The sequence below is a fragment of the Heterodontus francisci genome, chromosome 32 (assembly GCF_036365525.1).
Source record: "Heterodontus francisci isolate sHetFra1 chromosome 32, sHetFra1.hap1, whole genome shotgun sequence".
In the NCBI taxonomy this organism is placed as follows: Eukaryota; Metazoa; Chordata; class Chondrichthyes; order Heterodontiformes; family Heterodontidae; genus Heterodontus; species Heterodontus francisci.
Window position 1 is genome coordinate 13,554,275 of NC_090402.1, and position 27,586 is coordinate 13,581,860.

A 27,586-nucleotide genomic window follows, 5' to 3' on the forward strand; every position below is an offset into this window, starting at 1 on the left:
GCCACAAGTATTGTAGGAAGAGAAAATAGCAAGAATGAAAGTTCAAAAATCAGGAAGTAACTAAGTGAATAATAGGATTTGTATTTGCAAAAATGAACTCAATGGAATAAATTGCAGAGTGCATTCTTATGATCTATGTCTTTAGGACCGTTTTATATACAAATTGTGAGATCTTTGTTTCTGAAGAATGTCAGATTTAATAGTTATATATATTTGCAGTCTTTTTTCATTTGAAGGAATGATTGGAATGTTAAATGTAGCATAAAAATAGTTTTTCAGGCTAATACTTGCCCCTGTAACCAAGGTTCAGCAAATGATGGTTAACTTTGCATAGAAGTTTCTGAATAAAGGGGATACTATTGCAGGCAATAATACTGTCTGAAAGAGTGTGTTCCACCTGCAGAAACAGTGCATGGAGCTCTGCAGCTGATTGTGGACCTTTTGAATTGATGCAGGAGGTTGTGTTGCAGTAGTACTTAAGGAGGACTCACTTCAGCACCTGCTGTGCTCACACTCATAACCTTAGAGGACTAACTGCCCAGTCACCCCTCTTTAATGTGGAGATCCTGCTGTGAGGTAAATCATCCTCGTATCACCTTGCTTGGGTTTAGTTGAGCAATGATGCCTTGTCTTTGTGTCCTGTTGAGCAGAGCTGCAGTATTCTATAACTGGGCCAATGAAGGTATTGTAAACCAGCAAACTGCTAGTAGTGACAAGTGGGAGCTGAACTTTCTTGAAGTACCAGATGCAAGAGTAGTACCAACTGGGACAATAGTCAATTTGGCTCCGTTGTGAACACAATCCCCTTGAGCCATAATCTCAACTGACACTATAGTGGTGTACGCAAGGAGAACTGATTTGTTAGAGTGCTGTCTTCTGAATGAGACATTAAAACAAGGTCCTGTTGAGATAAATGTAGAAAAGCCCATGAGATTGGAAGAAGCGCAAGGAGTTCTTCTACTTTCTTGCCTAACGTTCCTCCTTCAAGCAGTGCTACCCAAAAATAGCCCAGATTAACTGGTCATTCAGCGCTCTCCCCGTTTGTGGGATATTGCCAACTTGGCAGTAACTACACTTCAGAAGTAATTCATTGTGAAATGCTTTGGGATATCCTGGGGACATAAACTGTATAACTGCAAGTTTGTGTGTCCCCAAAGTGAAGATTTTTCATCCCCCACTGCTAGTTGTTTGTCTCAATGCAGAGCAGCTGTAATTACCAATCCAAGGCATTTAATGAGTGTAATGGAGGTGGAGCAACATCATGACTGAGGTTGTACCTTTGTAACAGATCCAGTAATTTTTCAATGTGGTTCTGTTTGTTTTTTTTCATCCTCCAATTCTATAATCTCTTGGGGTTCTTAGGAAGGACACTTTCTGTTGCATATGAGCGTGAGTTAACATTGTATTTGAATGCTTTTGGAATATTAATTTTGATCCACTCAATTATTATGTAGCGTCCCTGTACGCCACTCCTTAATTTGAACCTCTCAGTCTGGATGAGTGCTGTAAACAGAAAACAAAATCCCATCTGCGAGATCTGTTACTGAATGCAGTAGTGGAATTTTATAAGCTGAGTATCTGCTATTCATGGTGCTCATTTAGGGTAGCGTAATTCAGATTAAGGAGCATTGTATATAGAAATTGAACCAGGAGATTGAATGGATCCTTAGTATAAATGCACCAGGAAAATCTGCTTCAAGTCCATGTTGAAAATGATGCACTCCTCAAAACAACAGATGGAGCTTATCTCGTGTTTTCCAGGAAGCATGGAAACCCTGCACCTACAGGAAGAATGCATGTAGTAACAGTGCAGCTCCCAATTCTCCTCGATCTCTTCCTCTATTCCTTCCATCCTTAAATAGGAGCCTGCCAGGAACACTAGTAAAACTGCTGAATATGATCTTGGTATCGACCTATGGCCCCTCTCTTCCCCTGCCCTGAGTGGAAAAACCACTAACTGGTGCATTCTTGCCCCAGCACCCCAATCATAACCAAACACAACAGCATCTCCAATGACCCTGTTCGCAAAACATAGCCAGAACTTTACACAGCCCTCAAGAGGAAATGAGTCCTAGTACCTGCCAATGGAGCACCAACAAAAAGATCAGCAGCAATAGCTCCTCAAACTTGTTTCAATTTTATTGTAATTTCCATAGCATTTGACATTTTTGACATGAATAATCTATGAACTTTTTTCTGCTAAAGCACACCATGACAGAATTATAGCCCTAGTTTTGACCCATCATACTCAGTTACTGACTTGATCTCAGAACCTGTGCTTTGTCTATCCCTTATCCAGTTTTGTCTTGGTCTTCAGTAGTTTGACCACCAGTTATGTTTAAGCAAGCAGGCGGGGCTGTTATAACTGCGGATGGTGTCAGTAGCAAAAAGCGCATTATTTTTCGCAACTGTGCCACCAAATAATTGGAAATGAGCAAATTTGGATCCTTTGTTCCTTATCGAATCCCTGGATAGACATTTACTAAGGTCATCTATTTATCATGATTTGGTTGCACCTTTTTGGAATTCTGCAGTTCTTTAGATGTACATCTTGACATTAGTTACTTAATGAGGTTGGCATTCCATAAATTATAAGAACCATAACATTTTTCCCGTTGTGTTCAGTTACCATCACAAATTCTGTAACCTTGGCACTAACGACGATCGCTCCCCTCCCATTGTCTCAGGTTAAACCAGACTTCACGACCCCAACATCCTATCCAATCCCCCTGAGTGGAGCATCTGACTCCCATGTCTTCTCCATTGCAAAGATCCCCTCCTTCCATTTCCATAGCATTGCCTGCTTCTGTCTCAACCCATCTTCTGAAACACTCATTTGAGCACCACCAGACTTGACTCGTCAATGATTGTCTGGCTGACTCCGCATCCCCCATGCTCTAGACTACAGCTCCTCCTAAACTCTGCTGCCTATATGCTACCCTTAATGAGGTCGTGCTCACCCAGAATTCCTGTAAGTGCTGACATACATTGGCTACTTGTCTCCTCAACTCTAATTTGCAATTCTCATTCTTGTGATGTTCAGAGAAACTTGGGTGTACTTGTACAAGAAACACATTTAGCATGCAGGCACATCAAGCAATTAGGAAGGCAATGGTATGTTGGCCTTTATTGCAAGGGGATTGGAGTTCAGGAATATGGAAGTTTTGCTACAATTGCATAGGGCTTTGGTGAGACCACAGCTGGAGTACTGTGTGCAGTTTTGGTCTCCATATTTAAGGAAGGATATATGTGCATCAGAAGCGGTACAGTGAAGGTTCACCAGATTGGTTCCTGGGGTGAGAGGATTGTCCTGGAATATGAGGCTAAGTAAGTTGGGCCTGTGCTCTCGAGTTTAGAAGAATGAGAGGTGATCTCAGTGAAGCATACAAGATTCCGAAGGAGTTTGACAGGGTAGACACTGAGAGGTCATTTCTCCTGGCTGGGGAATCTAGAATTTGGGGGTGGGGGGCACAGGCACAGACTTGGGTTAAAAGTTCTATCATTTAGGACTGAGATGAGAAATTTCTTCACTCAGAGGGTTGTGAATCTTGGGAATTCTCTACTGTGGAGGGTTGTGGATGCTCCTTCGCTGAGTATATTTAAGGCTGAGGTAGAGAAATTGTTAGTCTCAGGGAATAAAGGGATGTGGAGACGGGCAGGAAAGTGGAATTGAGGTAGAAGATCAGCCGTGATCATATTGAATGGGGTAAGCAGGCTTAAGGGGCTGTACAGGGGTTGGCAACATGTCCATACATGGACACCAGTTTCCATGGTAAAGAAATTTGAGGTCTGTGGTAATTTTAGATGTCTTGCTCCAAGTCTGAAATAAAATTTTAAAACTCAAGTTTAAAGGCTTGGAGCAAATCATTTAAAATTATCAGGAGCAAAAGTAATTACAAAGGACCGGGAATATCGGGGCATTGGGCTAGGTCCTACAGACCGCCAAAGTTTTGTATCCGTCCCGCCAATCAAAAACGTGAATGGTTTGCCTATGTGCGGATCTCCGTCCAATCGAAGCACAAGGGAGTTGGGAAGATTGGAGCTGTCAATGAAGTGCTCCCTGCCCGTGTCCGACCTGCGGAATGGAGAGTGTTGATGTGAGTAGAACAGATAGAATAGCGCACAGGAAAGCAATGCTAGATCTGGAAAGGGAAGACTTTGAGGCAAAGCAAGCTTTTTTATAGGCAGGCAGTCCACCTTCTCAGCTTGCCAAAGGTCCTGGTTTCTGTGAGTCTGGCAGTGTGTTTCCGCTCATGGTGGTGGGTGGTGGGGGAGGAGTAGTGGGGGAGAGGGTGGGGGGGCAAATGGGGAGAGGGAAGGGACAGAGGGAGGGGAGTAGGGGGATGGAAACGCGGGTGGGGGAGACACTGGGATAGAGGGGTGAGGGATGGGAGAGAGGGGGACACTGGGGAGAAGGATGGGCACAGAGGAGAGGGGGATATGGGAGAGGGATGGGTACAGAGAGGAGAGAAGGCCAGGGGTGAGAGATAAACACGGAGAGGGGAGAGGGATGGAGAGAGAGAAAGAGATCAAGACCGCTCCTGACAGATGGACATCTGTCTGAATTCTCCTTGTCGCTATATCAAGTGTTTGGGCAGACATTGACTACTTGTACAAGCAAAATCAATGTCAGGTATATCACTAGATAGGGAAAAACGTGGTTTAAATCTGACTCTATTTTGATGGCATTAGGTTGGCTAATACACATTATATACAGATTAATTGCCCCCATGTCCGTGGCTGAGTCAGTAACTTTGTCAAATGCCCATGGTGCAACACAGTGATGCCTATCCCTGGGGCTGTATGGCCTACTGCTGCTATTTCTTGCGTTTCTTATCCCTTCATCATGTATCTGCTTAGCACTGTAATCTCCACCAGGTTTACAGCCCTCCACCCCATGAATTCTTCATTCCTCGAACTCTGGCCTTTTGTGCTTCTTGCCCATCCTACTATTAGTAGCTCTGCCTTCAGCTGTTGAAGCCCAATGTTCTAGATTTTTTAGAATTAGAATTAGAACATTACAGCACAGTACAGGCCCTTCGGCCCTCGATGTTGCGCCGACCTGTGAAACCATCTGACCTACACTATTCCATTTTCATCCATATGTCTATCCAATGACCACTTAAATGCCCTTAAAGTTGGCGAGTCTACTACTGCTGCAGGCAGGGCGTTCCACGCCCCTACTACTCTCTGAGTAAAGAAACTACCTCTGACATCTGTCCTATATCTATCACCCCTCAACTTTATTTCCCTGAACTCCTCTCCACCTCCTTGAGACTGTCCTTAAAATCCACCTCTTTAACCAAGCATTTGGTAACCCTCCCCTTTTTTTTTTGGCTTGACTACCATTTTTGTCTGATTACACCTCTGAAACCCCTGGATGTTCTTCTACATTAAAGGCATGATATTGTAGAATCTTACAGCACAGAGAGAGGCCATTTGGCCCATTGTGTCTGTGCTGGCTGGCTCTTCAAAGGAGATACAGCTCCACTCCTTTGTTTCTCCAGAGCCCTGTAGGCTATTGTAAAATGCTAAAGGCCTCTACTTAAACTGTATGCCAGAATTGAGGAAATTGCTCAATTTCTGGGCCTTGAGGCTTGAAAGTCCCATTTTAATTCATTTGTTCTGATGTCAGGTTTAAATCTCTAACTATATAGCAGACTTGGTATAAGTATTATACTCATATGAGTATAATAGGCTTATCAAAATAAGTGCCAAGCAAGTGAGGCGTTGCAGGAGTGGCATGAAAGGGATTTGACAGGTCTCCCACTCTTGAGAGCCACCTTAGATTAATTTACATGTACTCTTCTTAGGTAACTAAATCAAAATGGTCCAATATGTGAAAACCAGACTCAATTCAGTCACCAGCAAAAATGGTGCAAATAGTTGACAGGCCATTGTCTGCACTTCCCCTTGATTATTATTCTGCTTTGATTTTGAAGAAAGAAACTGCAGTACTTGTAGGAAATACTTATCTATCAAAATTGATGTCAATCCAGGGATGTAATTTAATATCCACATATGCATGACATCTGTGGGGGAAGGGAAAAAGGAAAGACATAAATGGAATTAAATTGATTCGATAACTGCTACATTGAGTATGGAACAAAAGGCTTGGAATAAAATGCTGACTAAAAGATTAGTTTGAAAGAGTGGGGTCTTCTGTTTTCCACCCTACCATATACCGAAAACATCTTTTGTGTTTGAAAGGCATCAACAGTCCTTGTACCAGTCAAAACAGTCCCATAGTAAATAGGACTTTTATACATTAGAACTGATTCATACTGTTTCTGTAATTTTGCTATGTTTACAGGTGATAGAAGGGTGAAAGAGCCACCAGGAATACGGATGTGGCCTCCCAAACAACAACTTCATCCACATGAAAGCTGCCCAGTGACTGGGGAGATTGGAGCCAGACAAATAGTTTTTAAAGTCTTTTATCAAAAGCATTCACACTTCAAATTTTGTTTCTGGCTCCAGCAGTGACCCCGGTTACTGGTTAAGCTCTGTACAGCTTAGTGTTGGCAAAATAGTTTCACTGGCTTTCCAAGGAAATGAGTGGAAAGAGCCACTGTGATGGTAGCCTTCCTTTGCCTTTGCTTGCAGCATTATTGCTGCTTACATAGCAACTGAGGGTGAAACTCTGGTTTATGCTTCTGATATCAGGAAACCCACTCAAATTACCTGATTACTCCCAACTCCCATTAGATACTATAAGGATATTATAATATTATGACTGAGGTGGGAGGAGTGCACTGTCTTTTCTATTTCCACTTCTCCACAGGTCACAACCTATATTTAAATGTTTACCCAGTTACCGATAGTCAATCATAGACTCCAGTCTTTATCCCAGAATAAAATACAGCAGCCAGGTTTCTTTAATAAACAACAAAATTATCAGTTTATTATAAAACAAAACATAGCCAGTAACAAAGCAAAGCATTAACAGAGTGAAATATGAAAGTTCCCTTTTACCTTAGCCCCTCACACACAAACAGACGCACATCCCGGTAAACCAAAAAACAAGAGATTTTCTCTTTAGAGCTCTATTACAACAAAAAAAAGACAAAAAGAATACTTTGGCCGAATACTTGCTAATTCCTGGAGGAAAAAGGGAAGATGTGGAAAGATGTCAGTTGTCCCTTTTTGGTTTGGCGTCCCAAATACGCGTAGACGGCTGTCATTGGGATCTTTCTAGAACAGTTCTTTTCAGGTGACGTTGATCAGTTTGGCAGGCTTTCCAGGAGAAATGCGACAACAGGGGCTTCTGGCAGGCTTTTCAGGAGAAATGCAGCATCAGTTTCTCTATTTCTTACACTTGATTCTCAGGAAGTTCTCAGAGATGGAAGAGGGTGAGCTGATGGTGGCTGCTCTCTTGGCTGGTTTTCTCTAACTGCCTTCAAAACAGTTCACACCCCAACACACTGTCTAAAGCATCTTGAGTCAAACCTCTTGACCCCTGTAAATCTTGACCTGTCATTTCTCAGTCAACATCTCCCCCAAGTCAAAAGGCCCCTGCTGGGTATTTACCTGAAGACAGGTGACTTCCACTAAATGTTTTCAAACAAGACCTCTTGTCCTTTCAGTGACCCCCAGTGAAAAAAAAATCCATGGAATCCTTTTCAGTTTTCCCAAATAAAACAACGTCCATAATTCTAAAATGCATGAGTCCTCAAAACAAAAACTTTAAAAATATAGAAGCACCATCATAACAATATGCTGGATATCTGTAGTATACGGAGATCGTAGCAGCTTTGGCATTTACATTCTGCTATGGTATATAATAAACACTAGTAAACCTAAACCAGTGAAGCACGGGTGCCTGTTTCTCCTCTTCTCCCTTGTCCTCACCTTTCACCAAAATACACAAAAATATAGCTGCAGCAAATGCTCTTTGCAGAGACAAGGCTTAATTTTGTCATGTTTCAGTTCAGTTGGTCATAGTTTTAATTTTTAAAATATCGGTGCTGCATTTATCACTGCAAGCTTTGGGCAACAAGTTTTCATTCCAAATTATAATCCCTCAAATTGGGAATCTGACCCAGGAAAAAGTCATAAACTAGGTCCACTAAATATTGGTTTCAGCCATGTCTCAGTGGTAGCGCTCTTATCTGAGTCATAAGCATTTTAGGTTCAAGTCCAACAGCGAAGACTTGAGCACACAGTCTAGGTTAACAGTGCAGTACTGGCAGGAGTGCTGCACTGTCAGAGGTGCCGTCTTTTAGATGAGGCATTGAACTGACTGCTGCATTACAGAAGTGTAAGTAACAATTTCAGAAAGTTTAATTGGCTTTAAAGTGTTTTGAAATGTTCTGAGATCATTAAAGGTGCTATATAAATGCAAGTCTTTAAGTCTTTTTTGTTTTCTGATTTCTTCAGTAGTACTCCAAAGTATAGTACAAATACACACAAGGTTCAAAGTCAGTTAGAAGTGAATCGAGAAGAATACATTGATTCTTGTGGAGTGATGGGGCACCAGTAATGCTAGTCATTCTTACTCATTGAGTCTCCAGGTTGGCTGTGTTACTACGTGTTTGCCCAAAGTTCACTTCCTGCAAGGAGAATTGAGGAAGTGTGGAGAAACAGTGGTCCTGTGGTATTCTTGAACACTGAGTACTGTGTAGCATTGTTTGAGGCTTGCAGGCATGGTCATCAATTGTCAGGTTTGGAAGGCAGATCTACTTTGGATATGGAAAAGGGCAAGAAATAGAGAGAGACATCTGTGGCAAAAAGAAATGGCAAGACTCAATGGGACAAATGGCCTATTCCTGTCTCTATTATAAAGTTGTCGAATGCTAACTGCTGCTCACTTCTCTCCTCCTTCGTTGGGTTACCTCTCACAGCACCTTTGCCCTCTCTCTTCTCCTTTTTCACCACCCCCAACTCCCCTGTCCAATTTTCTATTCCATGCTGCTCAATAGGAGATATTGATTAATTTTTCTGAATTATTGCTCTGGTTTAATGTGACATGTCATACTAAAATTTTTTACAATTTTGGTATCTTTGTGAGATTCAATATAATCCTGTTGCCTTTATTTCCCCTCTTATTAGCTCAGGCCACAGGAACTGCCCCAGGGACTCCACAGCAGAGCTCACAACCAGATTACAGTGCAGCCTGGGCAGAGTATTACAGACAGCAAGCAGCGTATTATGGACAGGCCACACAGCAAGGGCAGGCCCCTGGTCATCAGGTATGCAAGCCATGCAGATTAAACATTACCATGGTGATAGAGTGGTACAATGCCCTGGAACAGGAATACATCCACTGTGGAGTGGTAGGACACTGGTAATGCCAGTTATCCCTCACACCATCGAATTCCCTCCCTAAACCTCTCCACCTCTCTACCTCTGTCTCCTCAAGACGTTCCTTAAAACTTATCTTCTTGACCAAGCTTTTTGGTCACCTGTCCTAATATCTCCTTGTGTGGCTCAGTGTCGTTGTGTTTGATAACGCTCCTGTGAAGTGCGTTGGGACATTTTACCATGTTAAACGTGCTGTATAAATGTTTGTTATCTAGCAATGAGTCTCATCCAGTACATGCGAATATAAACTGCCCCTTCCAAATGGTTTGAAAAGGCACAAGGCTGTCAGACTGAGGTATTCCTGGCTGAAGCCAGTTGGTGGATCACTTACTATAATTCCATGAGTAACAGCAAAGAAATTGTCCTCACTCTTCAAGCCACTGGGCCACGACGGGAAATTGTGATTTTGTTCTTCATTTGCTGTGCAAAACCAATTTTTAAGATCGTGGCAATCAGTACTGAAATACTGTCCTACCTCCATATAACTTCTGAAAGACAGGTTCAATTATAATTATTGATTCTTCTCTTCCTTCCTCCCTCTTCCCCCACACAGCTTTTATTCATAAAGCAATTGATATAAATGCTATTACATTTTAGTAAATGGAATTGTTAAACTTGTTTTCTTGCCAGTGTTCTCCCTTCCTTGCTCAGTTATGGTTCCATGGCTCCTGCCAGATATCCTCCAGTACCTTGTCCATTTAATTGTTAATCATTTGGTGTCGTCGCAACGATCGCCATCAAACACCATGGCCAAACCCAGTCCTATCCTCATCTGATTCTGACCTTGCTCAGCATCCTCACACACGCTTCAAGCCACAGGATCACTACTTAACCATCAGCAGAGAATTCTGGCTCTGGTTTTCTTTCCTCTTCCTAACCCATGGTGCTGAGGCCAGTTGTTAATGACCCTTACCACTACCCTGGCTAACTTGGCACTGACCAGGGATTGAAGCTGGGACATGTATGGCTCAGCTACTAACTGAGTCATCTTCCTGAGCTACAGAGAGCATAGAATTTACGGCACAGACAGGCCCAACTAGGTGTATGTTCCACATGAGACTCCTTTACCCCTACTTCATCGAATCATATCAGCATAGCCTTCTGTTCCTTTCTCCCTCATGTGCTTATCTAGCTTCACCTTAAGTGCATCTATGCTACTCCTTGTGGTAGCGAGTTTCACATTCTAACCACTCTCTGGGTAAAGAGGTTTCTCCTGAATTCCTTATTGGATTTATTAGTGACTGTCTTGTAATTATGGCTAGTTTTGGGATTGCCCCAAGCGAACGTTTTTTCTCTACGTCTATTCTATCAAACCCCATCACAATTCTGAAGTATGTAGAAACATTTATGTGTAATGATAGGAATAGAGAAGTAACTTTCACCTTATGGTTGTGGTTAAATGCTTTGACCAACGTGATGGGGTCCTGCAGATTGGGAAGCACCCAGGCCTGTGCCGAGTTAGCCTAGCTCAGCTGTCCTTGGTGGTTTGGTCACTCCAATTTGCCTTAGCTTCTGTATAATAGGGATAATGGGGGAAAAAAGCAGCCTGGGGATTTGCTGCTGATCACTATTCAGTGATGTGTGCTAGAATATGCATGTTGGATGAGGAAGAATTGTGATGTGTCTCATATGGTAATATTGGCTGACACTCTAGGTCAAGACTCCCCCAAGAAGAATAAGCATTTGGGTAAGATAGTGAAGAACAGCTGGTACCTAAGGAACCATACTCCAGGGCCTTAAGAAAAGGAGGAAAACATTTTATATTCTCCTAAAAATCGCCAGCAAATTCTTCCAGCCTTCCCAATACTCTGTTCTGATGCCCTGGCAATCATAACATGTGTTCTGACACTGGATGTATTTCTTTCTCTGTTGCAGGATCAATAATTTGACGTCCTTGTGAAGAGATTTGAATCATTATGGGTGTGGAGCCTTTTTAATAAAAGGTTGAAAAGATTTATGACGCCTTCAAGAGGAAAACTTATACTTTTGTTTCTGAACACTAGAGAAAAAAATACTTATTACGATAACTTTCTAGATTTACCATTAATGGAGTAATAGTGAAGTTGAGGGGTGCAGATGTTGTGGATTGAACACTCGGGGACCCTTAAACTAACACCATGGTTTGGACAGGCTAAAATGCGAATGGTGGTTTGTTCTGTTTTTTAAATTTTTTTTTAAATTACTCCCCTACATCAGCAGCACTACAGGATAAGTTTTTAAAGTATAATAGTAGTGTGGATGTGGGGTTTCAAAGACGGTGCATTATTGAACTGTATACATCCCAACGATAGATGGGTAGGAATACTGGTGCTGGTACTGCATATCCTGATGCTCGGTAGTTGGCAACATACGAGTCACAGGTATCGGTCTGGAGTTTTGTACAGTACTGACCGAAAGGTACTAACGACCACGGTATATATATAATATATATTATATATATATATATATAATATGTCTCACTTTTGTGAAACTGTGCCTCCATCCCTATGTGAGTGGGCACTAAATACAAAACTGTGTTGGACTGGTAAATTTTTGTACTGGTCCATTAATTCTACTGTGTGGGGAGGGAGGGGGAAAGAAGAAAAAAGAAGTTAGCACAACAGAAACTTCTTTTTATAAGGAGTTGAAAATGAGAACTGTGAATAATAATTTAATACTTTTTTCCAAACTACATGTTTTCGTAGGTGACTGTCGGCAAAGATGAGGATTTAAAAATGTTATATTTAAAAAAAAACAAAAAAAAACAAATCTAGGCACATTTTGTAATTGATGAATGAAAATTGAACAGCAGCAGGGTGCACATCTGTACATGGATGTAATGGAAGAACACTGCCATTCGCACAGTAGCCTGCCACTCACCTCCCACCCACTCCCCCCACCCCCCAAGAAAAAGTCCTGGACTGTAAGCATGTCTAAAAGGGGCCCCCCAACGTGCTATAAAGACTTGATGATCATACACTTTCTGCTTCTCTCCTGCGATTAGATTGCACCTGTGTGTAATTGCCTGATGAGCAAAGATGAGACAAATAAATAAAAGTACAGGTTTTATTTTTTAGTATGAAAAAAAAATACAAAAAAGGTTGGCCGTGTTTGGTATACACCTCTCTCAAATATGGACTCGGCAAAGTCTCCACGAGCCATGCTAATGACTATTTTTTAATTCTTATTCTTACGTGGTGTGATCTAATATGTATGATTATGTTTAGCAAGTGAATGAATCCTAGTATTAATTACGTATGTGAAACAAAAAATTAAGTTGATTTAAAAAAAAAAGGGATGTTATTAAGTTGAAGCTGTTTAACTTGTAGTATTTGCCTTTGTACAGTTAACAGTGTAGATAACCGGGGACTTTGGTTCTATTTTTAATGACCTGAAGTTTACTGGACATTCCGTTTAAATTGTACTGATTTTTTTCTATTAATGCTCGAGATGTCTAACTTTGGAAAGTGTGACTGGTTTAAAAAAAAAAGAGAAAAACAGCTCTGTGAAGCATGTTAAAGAGATGTATCCCTTTTATTTTACTGACACTTGCATTTTACACTCTATAATAAAATGTCCACAACATTTCTTTGTGGGAAATTTGGCCTGACGTTTTGGCTTTGCTTAATTTGCTGGTGGGATGGAGGGTTGCCCTCTGTTTCATGGCATTGTCCTCTTCCCTCCACTTGTACATTGAAGCCTGTCAGATTTTTATTTCATTTGAGGGGCCCTTGGAAAAGGACCAAAGTCCTTGGTGCAGGACACCACCAGGGTTAAAAATAGTAGAGGAAAGGATGGAATAAATCCAGACATAGTGATTAGGTGTTGCCATACTTGGCTTTTAAAAGCTTGTAGGAAGAAAAATCTCGAAGTTGAGTTCATTTTGAGGTCCTGGGAGTGAATGAATTACAGAAGATGGTGCAATTAAGTTTGGGTAGCGTAGCAGTTGTGGTACTACACTGGCAACACAGAGGAGTCAACTTCAGACCACAGCATGGCAAGAAGTAAAATTCAATTCAAAACATCTTGTAATTTTGGGCTAGCACTGGAGAAAAATGACTGAAAGCTTCTTTTGTTGTTTTAAAAACCCTATTGGTTTGCTGATGTTGAGGGGAAAGGAAGCTGCCACTTGTGCCCAGTCTGGTGTACACGTGGCTCCAGCCCCACACTACATGCTTGGCTCTTTTTTTTTTTCCCCCTCTGAAGTGACCTGACAAGCCAATCCAAAGCAATAAATCCACAACTTTTATTTCAGCACAGTGAGGATGGGGAGAGAAGAGAAACAGGGAGTGAAGATGGGCAAAGAGGGAATATACAGCAAGGATTGGGAGAGGGGGGGCAAATGGACCATGCATTTGGAGTTCAGGTGGAACACAATCGTGGGCGATAATATCAATTAAATAACACTGTATATTCTAGTGCTTCATAATATTGTACAGCAGGTTCACTAAGATTACAATGGGATTGTGGGGTGGACAGGAGATGCTGGAGGTTGGAGGATTACTTATTCGACCAGCTTTTCCCCCCTTATTTAAATTGCTACAATTATCAAAACAGCATTCGTCTATTTTCTTGGTAATTTGAACCACAGTGGGTAATAGGTTATTTGTATGTCTGATTCTGCTCTGTATATTGTTTCTCAAAGATTGATTCGCCATCTGTATCTCTCAAAAATTTAAACTTTAAAAGAAAGTTGTATTATCATTTTGTCCCTGTTGAAGTTTTTTTTCATGTGTCTGAAGCTGGGTTCATGAACGTGACCAGATTTTCCCCTTGTCATGACAGCAGAGAGGAGATCAGGAATTTAATGAGTAGAGGTTCACTGCTGTGAACCAGCATCTTACCATCGCCTGTGAGGCTTAACCTGCTGCATTACCGAGGACTACCTGGGACTCGTGTTTGTAAAATCTCATAATCCGCTAAACTGGGTTTTTTTTGGCATCTGCCCGAGGCTAGGGGGAAATGAGTTCATTGGTATCCCAGCACAATCTATCCAAACCCTCTGATCCCAACAATAATTCCCCAATAGCTGAATAAGAAGAAAGAAATACTTGCATTTATATAGCACCTTTCACAACATTGGGACCTCCCAAAATGCTTTACAGCCAATGAAGTACTTTTGAAGTATAGTTACGGTTATAATGTAGGAAATGCGACAAGCAATTTGTGCACAAGAAGCTCCCACAAGCAGCAATGTAATGACTAGATATTCTGTTTTTGCGATGTTGATTGAGGAATAAATATTGGCCAGGACACCAGGGAGAACTGCTCTGCTCTCCTTTGAAATAGCATCATGGGATCTTTTACGCTCACCTGAGGGGGCAGGCAGGACCTCGGTTTAATGTCTCATCCGAAAGGTGGCACCTCTGACAGCGCAGCGCTCCCTCAGTACTGCACTGGAGTGTCGGCCTTGATTTTTGTGCTCAAATCCTGGAGTGGAACTTAAATGGGTAAAGTAACCACCCAATGTGGTGCTGAACCATCCAGATGAGAGACAATGCTGAGTTAACTGATCTGAAGGTGGCATGGCACTAAGTGTGCTGTAATTCCTTGTGCTGTCAAGGGGGGAAATCAGCCAGGGTTTGCACTTTTAATCACTTCTGAGACCCATGCTTAGGGTGAAGGGGGGAAACCTCTGATGAAGACACTATCAGGCTTCCCAATGATTCACCCCACTCCCCCACCCTTTCCTGCCCCTGGCAAATACTCAGCCAATATTTACTGTCCAGGCTCACTTGAAGAATGACCACAAGGGGAGCCTGTAGAACCGGTCAGCACCTTCAGGAGAAGGGACAGCGTGTTCACCTTGGTGCAATTATTGATAGCATTCTCCCAGAAATAGAACTTCTTTAAAACAAGGCACAGGAAGTTTGGATAATTCCACAATTTGATTATTTGGGTTGGGGGTTAGGACCATAGCAACGTTATGGCACAGAAGGAGGCCATTCAGCCCACTGTGTCTGCGCCGGCTGAAAAAACTAGCCGCCCAATGTAATCCCACCTTCCAGAACCTGTTCTGCAGCCTTGCAGGTTACAGCACTTCAGGTGCATGTCCAGGTACCTTTTAGGGTAGAATTCTTGGATGGAGCTGAATGTTTATCTGAATTTGAGAGGTTAGGTGTCCATTCTCAGGATCAATCAATTTTACACAAAATAAAATGCAAGTGGCATTGTGTTTTCCATTTGGGTTTTTGCCAGTTGTTGCTATGTGGGGGTGGGGTGTGGAGAGAGGGCTCAGTCACTGGGGAATGACTGACATAATGTCATTAATAACTTTCAAATAACCAGGAGTACTTAATAATCCACATGTAATTTCTTCCTTGAAGCCTTGGCGATGAGTGTAATAATTGTACTGACTGGTGATCCGATTATCCAGAGGGTCTCTTACTGGAAGGAAATCCTATTGTAACATGAAAGAGATGCTTATCTCCTTTTGATTGGATGTGTCTTGAGATGTGGTTAGTGGCTGGGTGCAGGTGGCAGACGGCCAGCCTTTCCTTTTCTCTGTGCTGTCAGCAAGGGTCATCGTCTTGGCGTCTCCAACCTGTGCTTACCACAGGATTACTTGTGTCCATTCAATTGTTACTTAAGATCGGCTTGTGTTGAGGTGATATCACACCAGTTTGGGGCTTTCTGTGGGGCTCTTGCTCTTGTGGTTGGGCAGTTGTGGGATTTTCACAGCATGCTTCAGTAAAATAAGAACATTTTATAACTTTTTCCTCCCCCCCCCCATGTCCTTTTAGTTTTCTCTTTCCCTCTCCTGAAGATACTGGGTTATGCTGCAGCATCATTCTCGACTGCTGGCAGCCTTCTGCTGCCTTGCAACAATAACCATTCTTCATGTGTAAGCCTAAGTAATTAGTGTTGGTGGGCTATTCTGCTGCATAGGGCATTGCAGTGAGCCCTGTTCTATCCATTCATGTGCACTTTCCAGCGTTGACTATCATGGGCAGGGGCGCTAGAAGATTTTTGTCCCCTTTCTATCCCTGGGCAGTTGAAGCCAGTTGTAAAAGCCCCTACCTCCACCTGCTGAGATCAAATACTGCAGCACTCGAGTTCAGAGCGGTTGCTAAAGTATTCTTTAAACTATCAATGCTCATTGCATTGCCAAGAGTCCTGAGTCCATTAGCATACAAGTTAGTGCTGAATCATCCCTGGGTTTGACTGTGATAATTCATCTTCCTACAATAACTACACTTCAAAAGAAAGTACTTCATTGGCTGTAAAACACTTTGGGAAGTCCTGAGGCTGTGAAAGATGCTATATAAATGCAAGTCCTTTCCTTCATGGTCAGACTCAGTAACTCTTTGTTGCTCTACATTTCTTCTGTCCTGGGTCATTCCATAGCTGCTAGTTGCCCTTTGGTGCCTTTATCCAAAAGGCATTCTTCAAGCGTTGAAGCTAGGCAGTGACCGGGATTTTGTGGGATCCCCTGAGGCAGGGTCAGAGGCAGTGGGGGATGGAGCGCCCATCCTTTTCCCCCTTGCCAGGTGGTCTTCCTGGGGGTGGGATAGGCTGATGGGATTCCCACCCAGAGGTCAACTGAGGCCCTGAATGGCCAATTAAGGGCCTCTTCCCAAGAATCTCACCCGGGGGGCCTCCACCACGCGGGGAGGCCACCTTGTAAAACGAGGTGCACTCCCTGCGGCCTTGGGAGGGGACGGTCCCTCCTTTGTGTGCAATTTGTGGCGCACGGAGGACGCACACTGGGATCTACTTTACACCCTGGGACCTCCCCTCCCACAGGACTGCACGACCAACCCCATCCCTCGCCAGGGCTTTCCAGACTGGCCCCTGCGACCCCTCCTCATTACCTGAGGTCTGCGGTCCCAGGGTTCTGCCTGGGTCTGAGGCCTCTGCAGTACCAGCAGTGGCCACTGCTCTCGGTAGCACTGCTGAGCTGCCAGCCCTCTGATTGGCCAGCAGCTCTTGGGGACGGGGATCCCGTAGAAGTTAAAAGACCAGAGGATCGCTCTGGGGGAGGTGCAAAAAGGCCACGGTGGAACTCCACCCAGTGCTGGGAACCCCGCCGCCAGCACAAAATCCAGCCCAGTGAGTGCAAGCCCTGCCTCATATCTTTCCCACCCCCTCCAACCATCTTGGTTTGTGGTTGCTGAGGCAAATTGTAGCACCCCTACCAGCTGAAGTCAGCTAACTCAGCACATATTGTGAATGAACCTGGGAGCTTTCTGGCTTTTGCTCAGTACACATAGGCAGCAGACATAACAAACTTGGCTATAGAGGGAACCACTCATTTATCTCTTCAATATAACACAGAAACAAAAGTATTATAATAAATCTTACTTTTTTTTTTAAATGAGCCCTAAGGATTGGATTCCATTTTTAATCTGGGACCATACATTGAATCAGTTATTCATCACAATCCTGCTCTAACATGAGATATACAAGCAGCAGTAGGCTATTTGGCCATTCAATAAGAGCATGACTGATCTGATCATGGCCTCAACTCCATTTACCTGCACACCCCCCACCAACCCCAATAACCCTTGATTCTCTTGTAGATCAAAAATCTAACTCTGCTTTGAATATATTCAATGACTCAGCCTCTATTCCAAAGATTAATGACCTTCAGAGAAGAAATTTTTCCTCATCTCGGTCTTAAATGGGAGACCCTTTATTTTGAAACTATGCTCCCTAGTTCTAGATTCCCCCACGAGGGGAAACATCCTAAATCCTGTCAAATTTCAATATCACCTCTCATTCCTCTAAACTTCAATGAGTATCGGCCCAACCTGCTCAACCTTTCCTCATAAGACAGCCCCTTCATCCCAAGAATCAGCCTAGTGAACCTTCTCTGAACTGCCTCCAATGCAGGTATATCCTTCCTTAAATATGGAGACCACAACTGTACACAGTACTCTAGGTGTGTTCTCACCAACACCCTGTACAGTTGTAGCAAGACTTCCCTACTTTTATACTCCATCCCCTTGCAATAAAGGCCAAAATTCCATTTGCCTTCTGAATTGCTAGCTGTACCTACCTGCATACTAACTTTTTGTGATTCATGTTCGAGGACACCCAGCACCCTCTGTACTGCAACATTCTATAGTCTCTCCATTTAAATAATATTTTGGTTTTCTATTCTTCCTACATTTTCCCACATTATACTCCATCTGCTGATTTTTTTGCTCACTCACTTAACCTATCTCTATCCCTTTGCAGACTCTTTATGTCCTCACAATTTGCTTTCCCACCTATCTTTGTATCATCAGCAAATTTTTTGGCTACAGTGCACTCTGCCCCTTCATTCAAATCATTAATACAGATTATAAATAGTTGAGGCCCCAGCACTGATTCCTGTGACACTCCACTCGTTACAGTTTGCCAACCTGAAAATGAACCATTTATCCCGCTTCTCTGTTTCCTGTCAGCCAATCCTCTATCTGTGCTAATATATTACCCTCAACACCATGAACACATCTTATGTGGCACCTTATTGAATGCCTTTGGAAATCCAAATACGCTACATCTACTGGTTCCCCTTTATCCATCCTGCTTGTTGCTTCCTCTAAGAACTCTAATATGTTTGTCAAGCATGAAACCATGTAAAACCATGTCGACTCTGCATGATTGTGTTATGATTTTCTAAATATCCTGCTAATACTTCCTTAATAATGGATTCCAGCATTTTCCCAATGACAGACATTAGGCTAACTGGCTTATAGTTTCCTGCTTTCTGGCTCCCTCCTTTCTTGAATAGGAGCATTACATTTGCGATTTTCCAATCGGCTCGGACCTTTCTGTTGGAAATCCAGCATCACATTTTTAATCTTTGTTGAATCCTGAATTTTATAGTTTTACGTTTAAAGAAAGAACTTGCATTTTTATAAAGTGGCGCAGTGGTTAGCACCGCAGCCTCACAGCTCCAGTGACCCGGGTTCAGTTCTGGGTACTGCCTGTGCAGAGTTTGCAAGTTCTCCCTGTGACTGCGTGGGTTTCTGCCGGGTGCTCCGGTTTCCTTCCACAGCCAAAGACTTGCAGGTTGATAGGTTAATTGGCCATTGTAAATTGCCCCTAGTGTAGGTAAGTGGTAGGAGAATTGAGGGAAGGTGGGAATGTGGTAGGGAATATGGGATTAAATGTAGGATGAGTATAAATGGGTGGTTGCTGGTCGGCACAGATTCAGTGGGCCGAAGGACCTGTTTCAGTGTTGTATCTCTCTAAGACTATGAGTTCATGATGTTCCAAAGCGCTTTGCAGCCAATGAAGTTTTTCTTTAAAATGTTGTCATTCTTCTTTGGCCTCCTTATCTCAAGAGACAATGGATAAGCGCCTGGAGGTGGTCAGTGGTTTGTGAAGCAGCGCCTGGAGTGGCTATAAAGGCCAATTATAGAGTGACAGGCTCTTCCACAGGTGCTGCAGAGAAATTTGTTTGTCGGGGCTGTTACACAGTTGGCTCTCCCCTTGCGCCTCTGTCTTTTTTCCTGCCAACTACTAAGTCTCTCCAACTCGCCACACTTTAGCCCTGTCTTTATGGCTGTCTGCCAGCTCTGGTGAACGCTGGCAACTGACTCCCACGACTTGTGATCAATGTCGCAGGATTTCATGTCGCGTTTGCAGACGTCTTTAAAGCGGAGACATGGACGGCTGGTGGGTCTGATACCAGTGGCGAGCTCGATGTACAATGTGTCTTTGGGGATCCTGCCATCTTTCATGCGGCTCACATGGCCAAGCCATCTCACGCGCCGCTGACTCAGTAGTGTGTATATGCTGGGGATGTTGGCCGCCTCGAGGACTTCTGTGTTGGAGATACGGTCCTGCCACCTGATGCCAAGTATTCTCCGGAGGCAGCGACGATGAAATGAATTGAGACGTCGCTCTTGGCTGACATACGTTGTCCAGGCCTCGCTGCCATAGAGCAAGGTACTGAGGACACAGGCCTGATACACTCGGACTTTTGTGTTCCGTGTCAGTGCGCCATTTTCCCACACTCTCTTGGCCAGTCTGGACATAGCAGTGGAAGCCTTTCCCGTGCGCTTGTTGATTTCTGCATCTAGAGACAGGTTACTGGTGATAGTTGAGCCTAGGTAGGTGAACTCTTGAACCACTTCCAGAACGTGGTCGCCAATATTGATGGATGGAGCATTTCTGACGTCCTGCCCCATGATGTTCGTTTTCTTGAGGCTGATGGTTAGGCCAAATTCATTGCAGGCAGCCGCAAACCTGTCGATGAGACTCTGCAGGCACTCTTCAGTGTGAGATGTTAAAGCAGCATCGTCAGCAAAGAGGAGTTCCCTGATGAGGACTTTCCGTACTTTGGACTTCGCTCTTAGACGGGCAAGGTTGAACAACCTGCCCCCTGATCTTGTGTGGAGGAAAATTCCTTCTTCAGAGGACTTGAACGCAAGTGAAAGCAGCAGGGAGAAGAAAATCCCAAAAAGTGTGGGTGCGAGAACACAGCCCTGTTTCACACCACTCAGGATAGGAAAGGGCTCTGATGAGGAGCCACCATGTTGAATTGTGCCTTTCATATTGTCATTGTTGTCATTGAAATGTAGCGATATGCACACAGTAAGATCCCACAAACAGCAATGTGATGATGACCAGGTAATCTATTTTACTGATGTTGGTATGGGGATAAATGTTGGTTAGGTCACTGGGGAGGGTTCCCCTGCTCATTGAGTCTTTGGAATCTTTTACATTCACCTGAGAGGACAGATTGAGCCTCGGTTTAGCATCACAGCCAAAAGACAGATAATTCCATTAAAGCTACACTCCCTGCTGTTGGCATTGGGATGTGGCTTTCTAGCCACTACTTTTTTTTTATAAGATGCAAAAAGCTTCAAGACCTTTGCAATCTATGCTGTTAATTTCAACATTGTTGTCCTCTTTGTCATTCTCGCTTTTCCACTTAGGTTTGAGATTTTCAGTGCCATTGTGGAGAAGCAACAACTTGAGGCTTTAATGCTTCTTTGGAAGGAAATCGGAGGACAGCCTGCCTCTTCTGATATTTTGGTTGATATAGATATGGCCCTGTGTGAAACGACACATGCAATTGGTCTCAGCATCCTGGACAAGGGAGGGAAAGAAACAGATAAAGTCCTTGCTCTGCTTGCTGTTGAACAATTGAAAGTGCATGTGTGTGGACACCTGGTGAGGATAGGATCAGGCTTGACTGTAGTGCCCTCCACAGCTGAATAGCCCATCATCTCTTCCTAGCCTTAGCTAAGATATGAGGAAAGGCCATTTTGGATTAGGTGGAGGCTGGCTGGTGTCTGGTACCAGGATGAATTGATACCTATAGGAGGGAGACAAAGATCAACAGCACAGAAATCCCATGCTATTGTATTGTGTTGCTAGCATCTGGTTATCGAGCGGTAGTGGTGAACAGGCTGAAACTGAGTCCCCAGTCTAGGGGTCTCAACAAGGAAATGTGTGTTGAGTGGGAATAAAAGAGAGTAAACATTAATGAATACCTCATAGATGGAAATACTTTCCTTCTGTTTATTGTTTTCCTTTGAGCCTGCTAGGAGATTGTGTTAAAATGAAATGCTTATGTCGGGTTGGGTGAAATAATTGACTTTTCATCCTTGGGACCTGGGTTTGAATTCAGCCCAGACTGATGACTGACAGGTGGAAAACTCCAGTGTCTGCCAGTTCTATTTAGTTTTAAGTGAATTTAATTGGTGACTGTCTTGACAATGCAATATCTTTACTGTGAATTGCGTGGCAGAAATCTTGTTTGTGTGAGTGGTAGGTGATATGAATCTTGTACTTGACCAAATTGGGAATAACTTGCTTTGTGTTGAAGGTTGATGAGGGTAGTGCAGTAGATGCTGTATATCTGGACATTCAAAAGGCATTTGATAAAGTACAGGATAATAGACTTATTCAGAGAATAAAAGCACATGGTATTAAAGAGACTGTGGTATTAAAGTGGTAGCTTGGGTATGTAATAGGTTAAGAGATGAGAGACAGAGAGTGCTGGTGAGCAGATGTTTTTCTGACTGCAGAAAGTATGTAGTGGGGCGCTCCTGGGGATTGGTATTAGGACCATTAATTTTCTTGTTTTATATATAAATGACCTGGACTTGGGTATAGTGAGTACAATGTTGAAGTTTGTTACTGATAGAAACATGCGATACAAAAATGATATAAGCAGACTTCAGGATGACCGACAGACTGGAGAAATGAGCAGACACATAGCAGATGCAATTTAATGTACGTAGGTGTCAAGTGATGCACTTTGAGTGAAACAACGTGGAGAGACAGTAGAATGTAAATGGTACTATTTTGTGGGGGAGTGCATATTCGCAAATCATTGAAGGTGGCAGAGCAAGTTGATAAAACTCTGAAGAAAGGGTATGGGATACTTAGCTTTGTAAATAGGAGCATTGAATGCAAAAATAAGGAAGTCATGCGATACCATTATAAATTAGAACTGGAGTAATATGTACAATTCTGGGCATCACACTTTACGAAGTTTGTCAAAGTCTTGGAGAGGGTGCAGAAGAGGTTTACCAGGATGATACCAAGGATGAGGGAGTTGAGTTATATGGAGAGATTGAAGAAACTGGAATTGTTTTCACTAGAGCAGAGAATGTTAAAGAGAGACCTAATAGAGATATTCAAAATTATAAGGGGTGTTGATAGAGCAAGTGGGAAGGAACTGTTTACTCTGGCGTGTGTGTTGATAACTGGAGGTCATAAATTTAAAATAATTAGTAAACAAATAAGAGGAGCAATGAGAAGAAATTATTTCACACAGAGGGTTATGATGATCTGGAGCTCACTACTTGAAAGGATGGTGGAAGCAGATTATGTGGGAACTTTGACGAGGCAATTGGACATGTATTTGAAGAGAACAAATTTGAAGGATTATAAGAAAAAAGCCTGAAGTGTGGAACTATTGGACAGCTCTTTCAAAGAGCTAGCACAGGCACAAAAGGATGAATGCCCCCTTCTGTGCTGTATGATTCTATTGTAGAAACAATTAGCTGCTTTCAATAACAGTAAAACGTTTCCCAATTTTCTTTGAGTGCAAACCCACAGTACAAACCTAGCAATAACAGACCCAACTGACAACCTCAATTGTAAGGACATTCACTGTGAGGCTTGGAAATACTGAAATAACATTTTTCTGCAGCTAGGATTAGGACATGTGCTGACACAGAGCAGAGGGAATATTGCTCTGCACTTACCCATGCAGTACTGGACTTGACGGATGTTTGATGCTGACACTCGGTGCAAGAAGTGGAAATTGTTCCTTTTCCCAGTACTGACCTTAATAGACGCTCAAATTGTTCATTAACTGTTGATTTTCATCAATTTTCTATCCTCCTGAAAGAGCTCATTCTGGCTGGGGTATAATTCCATTGGCACTGGCAGCCCATCAGTATTTCACCCACGTAACCACCCTCCAAGTGTGAACTGAGACCACATATATCCCCATAGAGGGCATCATTGTCAACCCTGCTCCTGTCCTGAACTGATACCCACCTCAATAGGAATCACTTGGAAGTGATCAGGCCAATTTAAATCCTCCCTCCCAACACCAATCGCCACCCCCTGTCACCTGTTTGCTTAGATGCACCGACCTTTCTGATCAGCTGAGATAACCAACTCAACACGGACCAGAGATGGACCCTAGAACCCACTGGCCTGTAGTGCACAATACCATACCAGACAGTGTCTTATCCAGAGGGCCACCTGAAGACATAAGTGGCTCTTGCTGCTTAGAGATAACACACTGCTACAGCATATGCACGAAGCTTGGACTCTGGAGCATGAAGTTAATGTAAGGTTGATACATTTGTCCTTGGCACATTTCCTGTTGATATTGTTATGATCGAGGTTGGAGAAGTGCACTGTCTCCCTCTAGTCTCATTATTCCACTGGTCACAACATATATAAAAAAATATTTTAACCAGTTATGGATATGGCCAATTATATATTTTATCTGTTTCAGAATACAAATCCACCAGCCAGGTTTCTTTAATAAACAACAAAATTATTAATTTATTATAAAACAAGACTTATTCAATAAAGATGCAAAGCTTATTAACACACAGGTTGAAATATGCAAGTATAAATATATTCCCTTCTAAATAACCCAACACACATCCACACACACACTGGTTAAAGAAAAGATAAAGAAGTTTTCTCTGTAGAAATGAACTTTACAAAAACAAAAATATTTTGGTCAAATACTTGTGAATTCTTGAAGAAAAAATGGATAAGATATGAAATGTTCCACGTGACTTTCAGTCTGGCATCCGGGTACACAGAGACGGCTGTCACTGGGAGCTTTTCAGAAGTACTGTTGAGGAGTAGTCTTGCAGGCTTTTGGGGAGAATTATTGCATCAGTGGGTTCAGCTATCACGCTGGATTCTTAAGATTTTTCAACACTGTTGGCAAAGGTTGAGTTGGGTGACTTCTCTCTTAGTTGGATATACACCAACTGCACTCCAAACAATCTCCAAAAATGAAACCAAAACTCCTGAGCCATTATTCTGGACATGAGACTTCCAGTAGGTGTTTGTTTTTAAACAATGTCCCAAGTGTTCCTTCCAGTGACCGTTTTTTTAAAAAAAAAACAAGTCCAGCATCTCCTCAGGTATTTTCCACAGTCGTTTAAACACATGTCCTCAAAAAAATATTAATAATGGAATCACGTTCACACCAATATAGAATGGGAAATGTTTCCAAGTGTTTGTTTACATGAGTGCTTGCACACACACACACACACTGCTTCTGTAAAAAATTATATTCCACTGTATGTTCAACTCTGGAGTAAATGTTAATTTGAGCTGCATGTGCTGAAGTGAATGAAGCAGAAGATGGTATCTGAAAACAGTGCAAAGGAATTATTTGAGTAATTTGAATGGTTAATTTTTTGGTCACCACTCATTTCCAATTACTGGGTTTGTAAAAAATTAGTAATTTGACTACATGATTTAATGCTACTTCCTTGTTGCTGATTGGGAGCTTTTTTACCTGTCTCATGGATGAGACTGGTTTTGATTGGCTCCAATATCCCATGGGTTAAATGTAAAGCAATCAGCAGATAATGGAAAGTTGGGACAATCACAAATTCTTGACCTATAGGCTGTTATGTTCTGGAGATGTGATGCTACAGATGTGTTAAAAAAAAAAGAGCTGTAATTACATAGATAATGGAGTCCACACTGCTAACACTCACCTCCAATTGTGTCAGTATGGCATTTCATCTCTCTGCTCTGTCTGAGTGAGTTTGCCTGTTTGGTTTTAATTGTTGATGAACTATGAGTAGTTTAATACTGTACACCCATGTCCACTAGAACCAGCTCTGACACTGTCTAAGGTAATTTTGGACCATGTTTGCTCCAACCATTCATAATCTAAGCTGATAAGACCCACTCTTGACAGACAGTGACCACAGTGTATCAGATAGATCTTCTTCACAAAGTGCAAACTGACCTTTAAACATCTCGGAAGCAGGCTTCCACTGCAGGCTTATAAAGGGGAAAATAGTTCTTCAGCTGAGCACTACCACTGATAACTACACATAACTACCTCTCTCTGTGGCTCATTTGAGTACACAAGGTGTAATTGGGACTGTAAAAGCATATCAAGGGTACAATGGGTTGCAAAATGCTTTCCAATATATCGAAGGGAAAGAAAATCAAAATACTGCAGATGCTGGAAATCTGAAATAAAAACAGAAAGTGCTGAAAATACTCAGTTCTGATGAAAGATCACAGACCTGAAACATTAACACTGCTTCTCTCTCCACAGATGCTGCCTGAGTATTTCCAACACTTTCTGTTTTTATTTCAGAAGGGAAATGTTTAGTTAGATGCAAATAGTGATTCAAATGCAGATCGTACCATTCTAAATGGAGTTCTTTACAGTTTCAGTTACAACATAGTACTGGTACAAATTTCAGTGAAGACATGCTGGTGAAAACTTCATACAACACTATCATATATAACATATACACCAGTATCACCATCGTAGAACATAGAACACTGTCATTTAATAAGCAGGAGATGTATATAATATAATCAAAATAATAACTGCATAACACATAGCAGTATCAGAATTTGGGACAGACCCAGCAGAGGTGGTGGCACAGTGGTATACAGTAGGGAGCGAGTTGCCCTGGGAGTCCTCAACATCGACTCCGGATCCCATGAAGTCTCATGGCATCAGGTCAAACTTGAGCAAAGAAACCTCCTGCTGATTACCACCTACCACCCTCCCATCAGCTGATGAATCAGTACTCCTTCATGTTGAACACCACTTGGAGGAAGCACTGAGGGTGGTAAGGGCACACAATGTACTCTGGGTGAGGGACTTCAACGTCCATCACCAAGAGTGGCTCGGGAGCACCACTACTGACTGAGCTGGCTGAGTCCTAAAGGACATAGCTGCTAGACTGGGTCTATGGCAGGTGGAGAGGGAACCAACAAGAGGGAAAAACATACTTGACCTCATCCTCCCCAATCTGCCTGCCACAGATGCATCTGTCCATGACAGTATTGGTAGGAGTGACCACTGTGCAGTCCTTGTGGAGACGAAGTCCCGCCTTCACATTGAGGATACCGTCCATTGTGTTGTGTGGCACTAACACTGTGCTAAATGGGATAGATTTCGAACAGATCTAGCAATGCAAAACTGGGCATCCATGAGGCGCTGTGGGCCATCAGCAGCAGCAGAATTATACTCAACCATATCCCACACTCTACCATTGCCATCAAGCCAGGAGACCAACCCTGGTTCAATGAAGAGTGCAGGAGGGCATGCCAGGACCAGCACCAGGCATACCTCAAAATGAGGTGCTAACCTGGTGAAGCTACAACAGAGGACTACTTGCATGCCCATCTGCGTAAGCAGCATGCGATTGACAGAGCTAAGCGATCCCATGACCAACAGATCAGATCTAAGCTCTGCAGTCCTGCCACATCCAGCTGTGAATGGTGGTGGACAATTAAACAACTAACTGGAGGAGGTGGCTCCACAAATATCCACATCCTTAATGATGGGGGAGCCCAACACATCAGTGCAAAAGATAAGGCAGAAGCATTTGCAACAATCTTCAGCCAGAAGTGCCGAGTTGATGATCCATCTCAGCCTCCTCCTGAAGTCTCCAGCATCACAGATGCCAGACTTCAGCCAATTCGATTCACTTCGCGTGATATCAAGAAATGACTGAAGGCATTGGATACTGCAAAGACTATGGGCCCTGACAACATTCCGGCAATAGTACTGAAGACTTGTGCTCCAGAACTTGCGGCGCCCCTAGCCAAGCTGTTCCAGTACAGCTACAACACTGGCATCTACCGGGCAATGTGGAAAATT

At 42.8% G+C, this 27,586-nt stretch overlaps 1 protein-coding gene across 6 annotated transcripts in view; it reads left to right on the forward strand.

The window, feature by feature from the left end:
* fubp3 (far upstream element (FUSE) binding protein 3) overlaps positions 1–27,586 on the forward strand; it is a 134,545-nt gene that overhangs the window by 96,356 nt on the left and 10,603 nt on the right. For 5 of the 6 annotated variants that reach the window (XM_068012271.1, XM_068012273.1, XM_068012275.1 and 2 more), the window contains 2 exons: positions 9,052–9,191; positions 11,179–13,986. The exons of the other annotated variant lie outside the window; for it this stretch is intronic. In XM_068012271.1, the coding sequence (XP_067868372.1) occupies positions 9,052–9,191; positions 11,179–11,187 (149 nt within the window). In that variant the 3' untranslated portion in view covers positions 11,188–13,986. Of the gene's footprint in view, positions 1–9,051; positions 9,192–11,178; positions 13,987–27,586 lie in introns of those variants that run through there. 6 annotated transcript variants of the gene reach the window in all.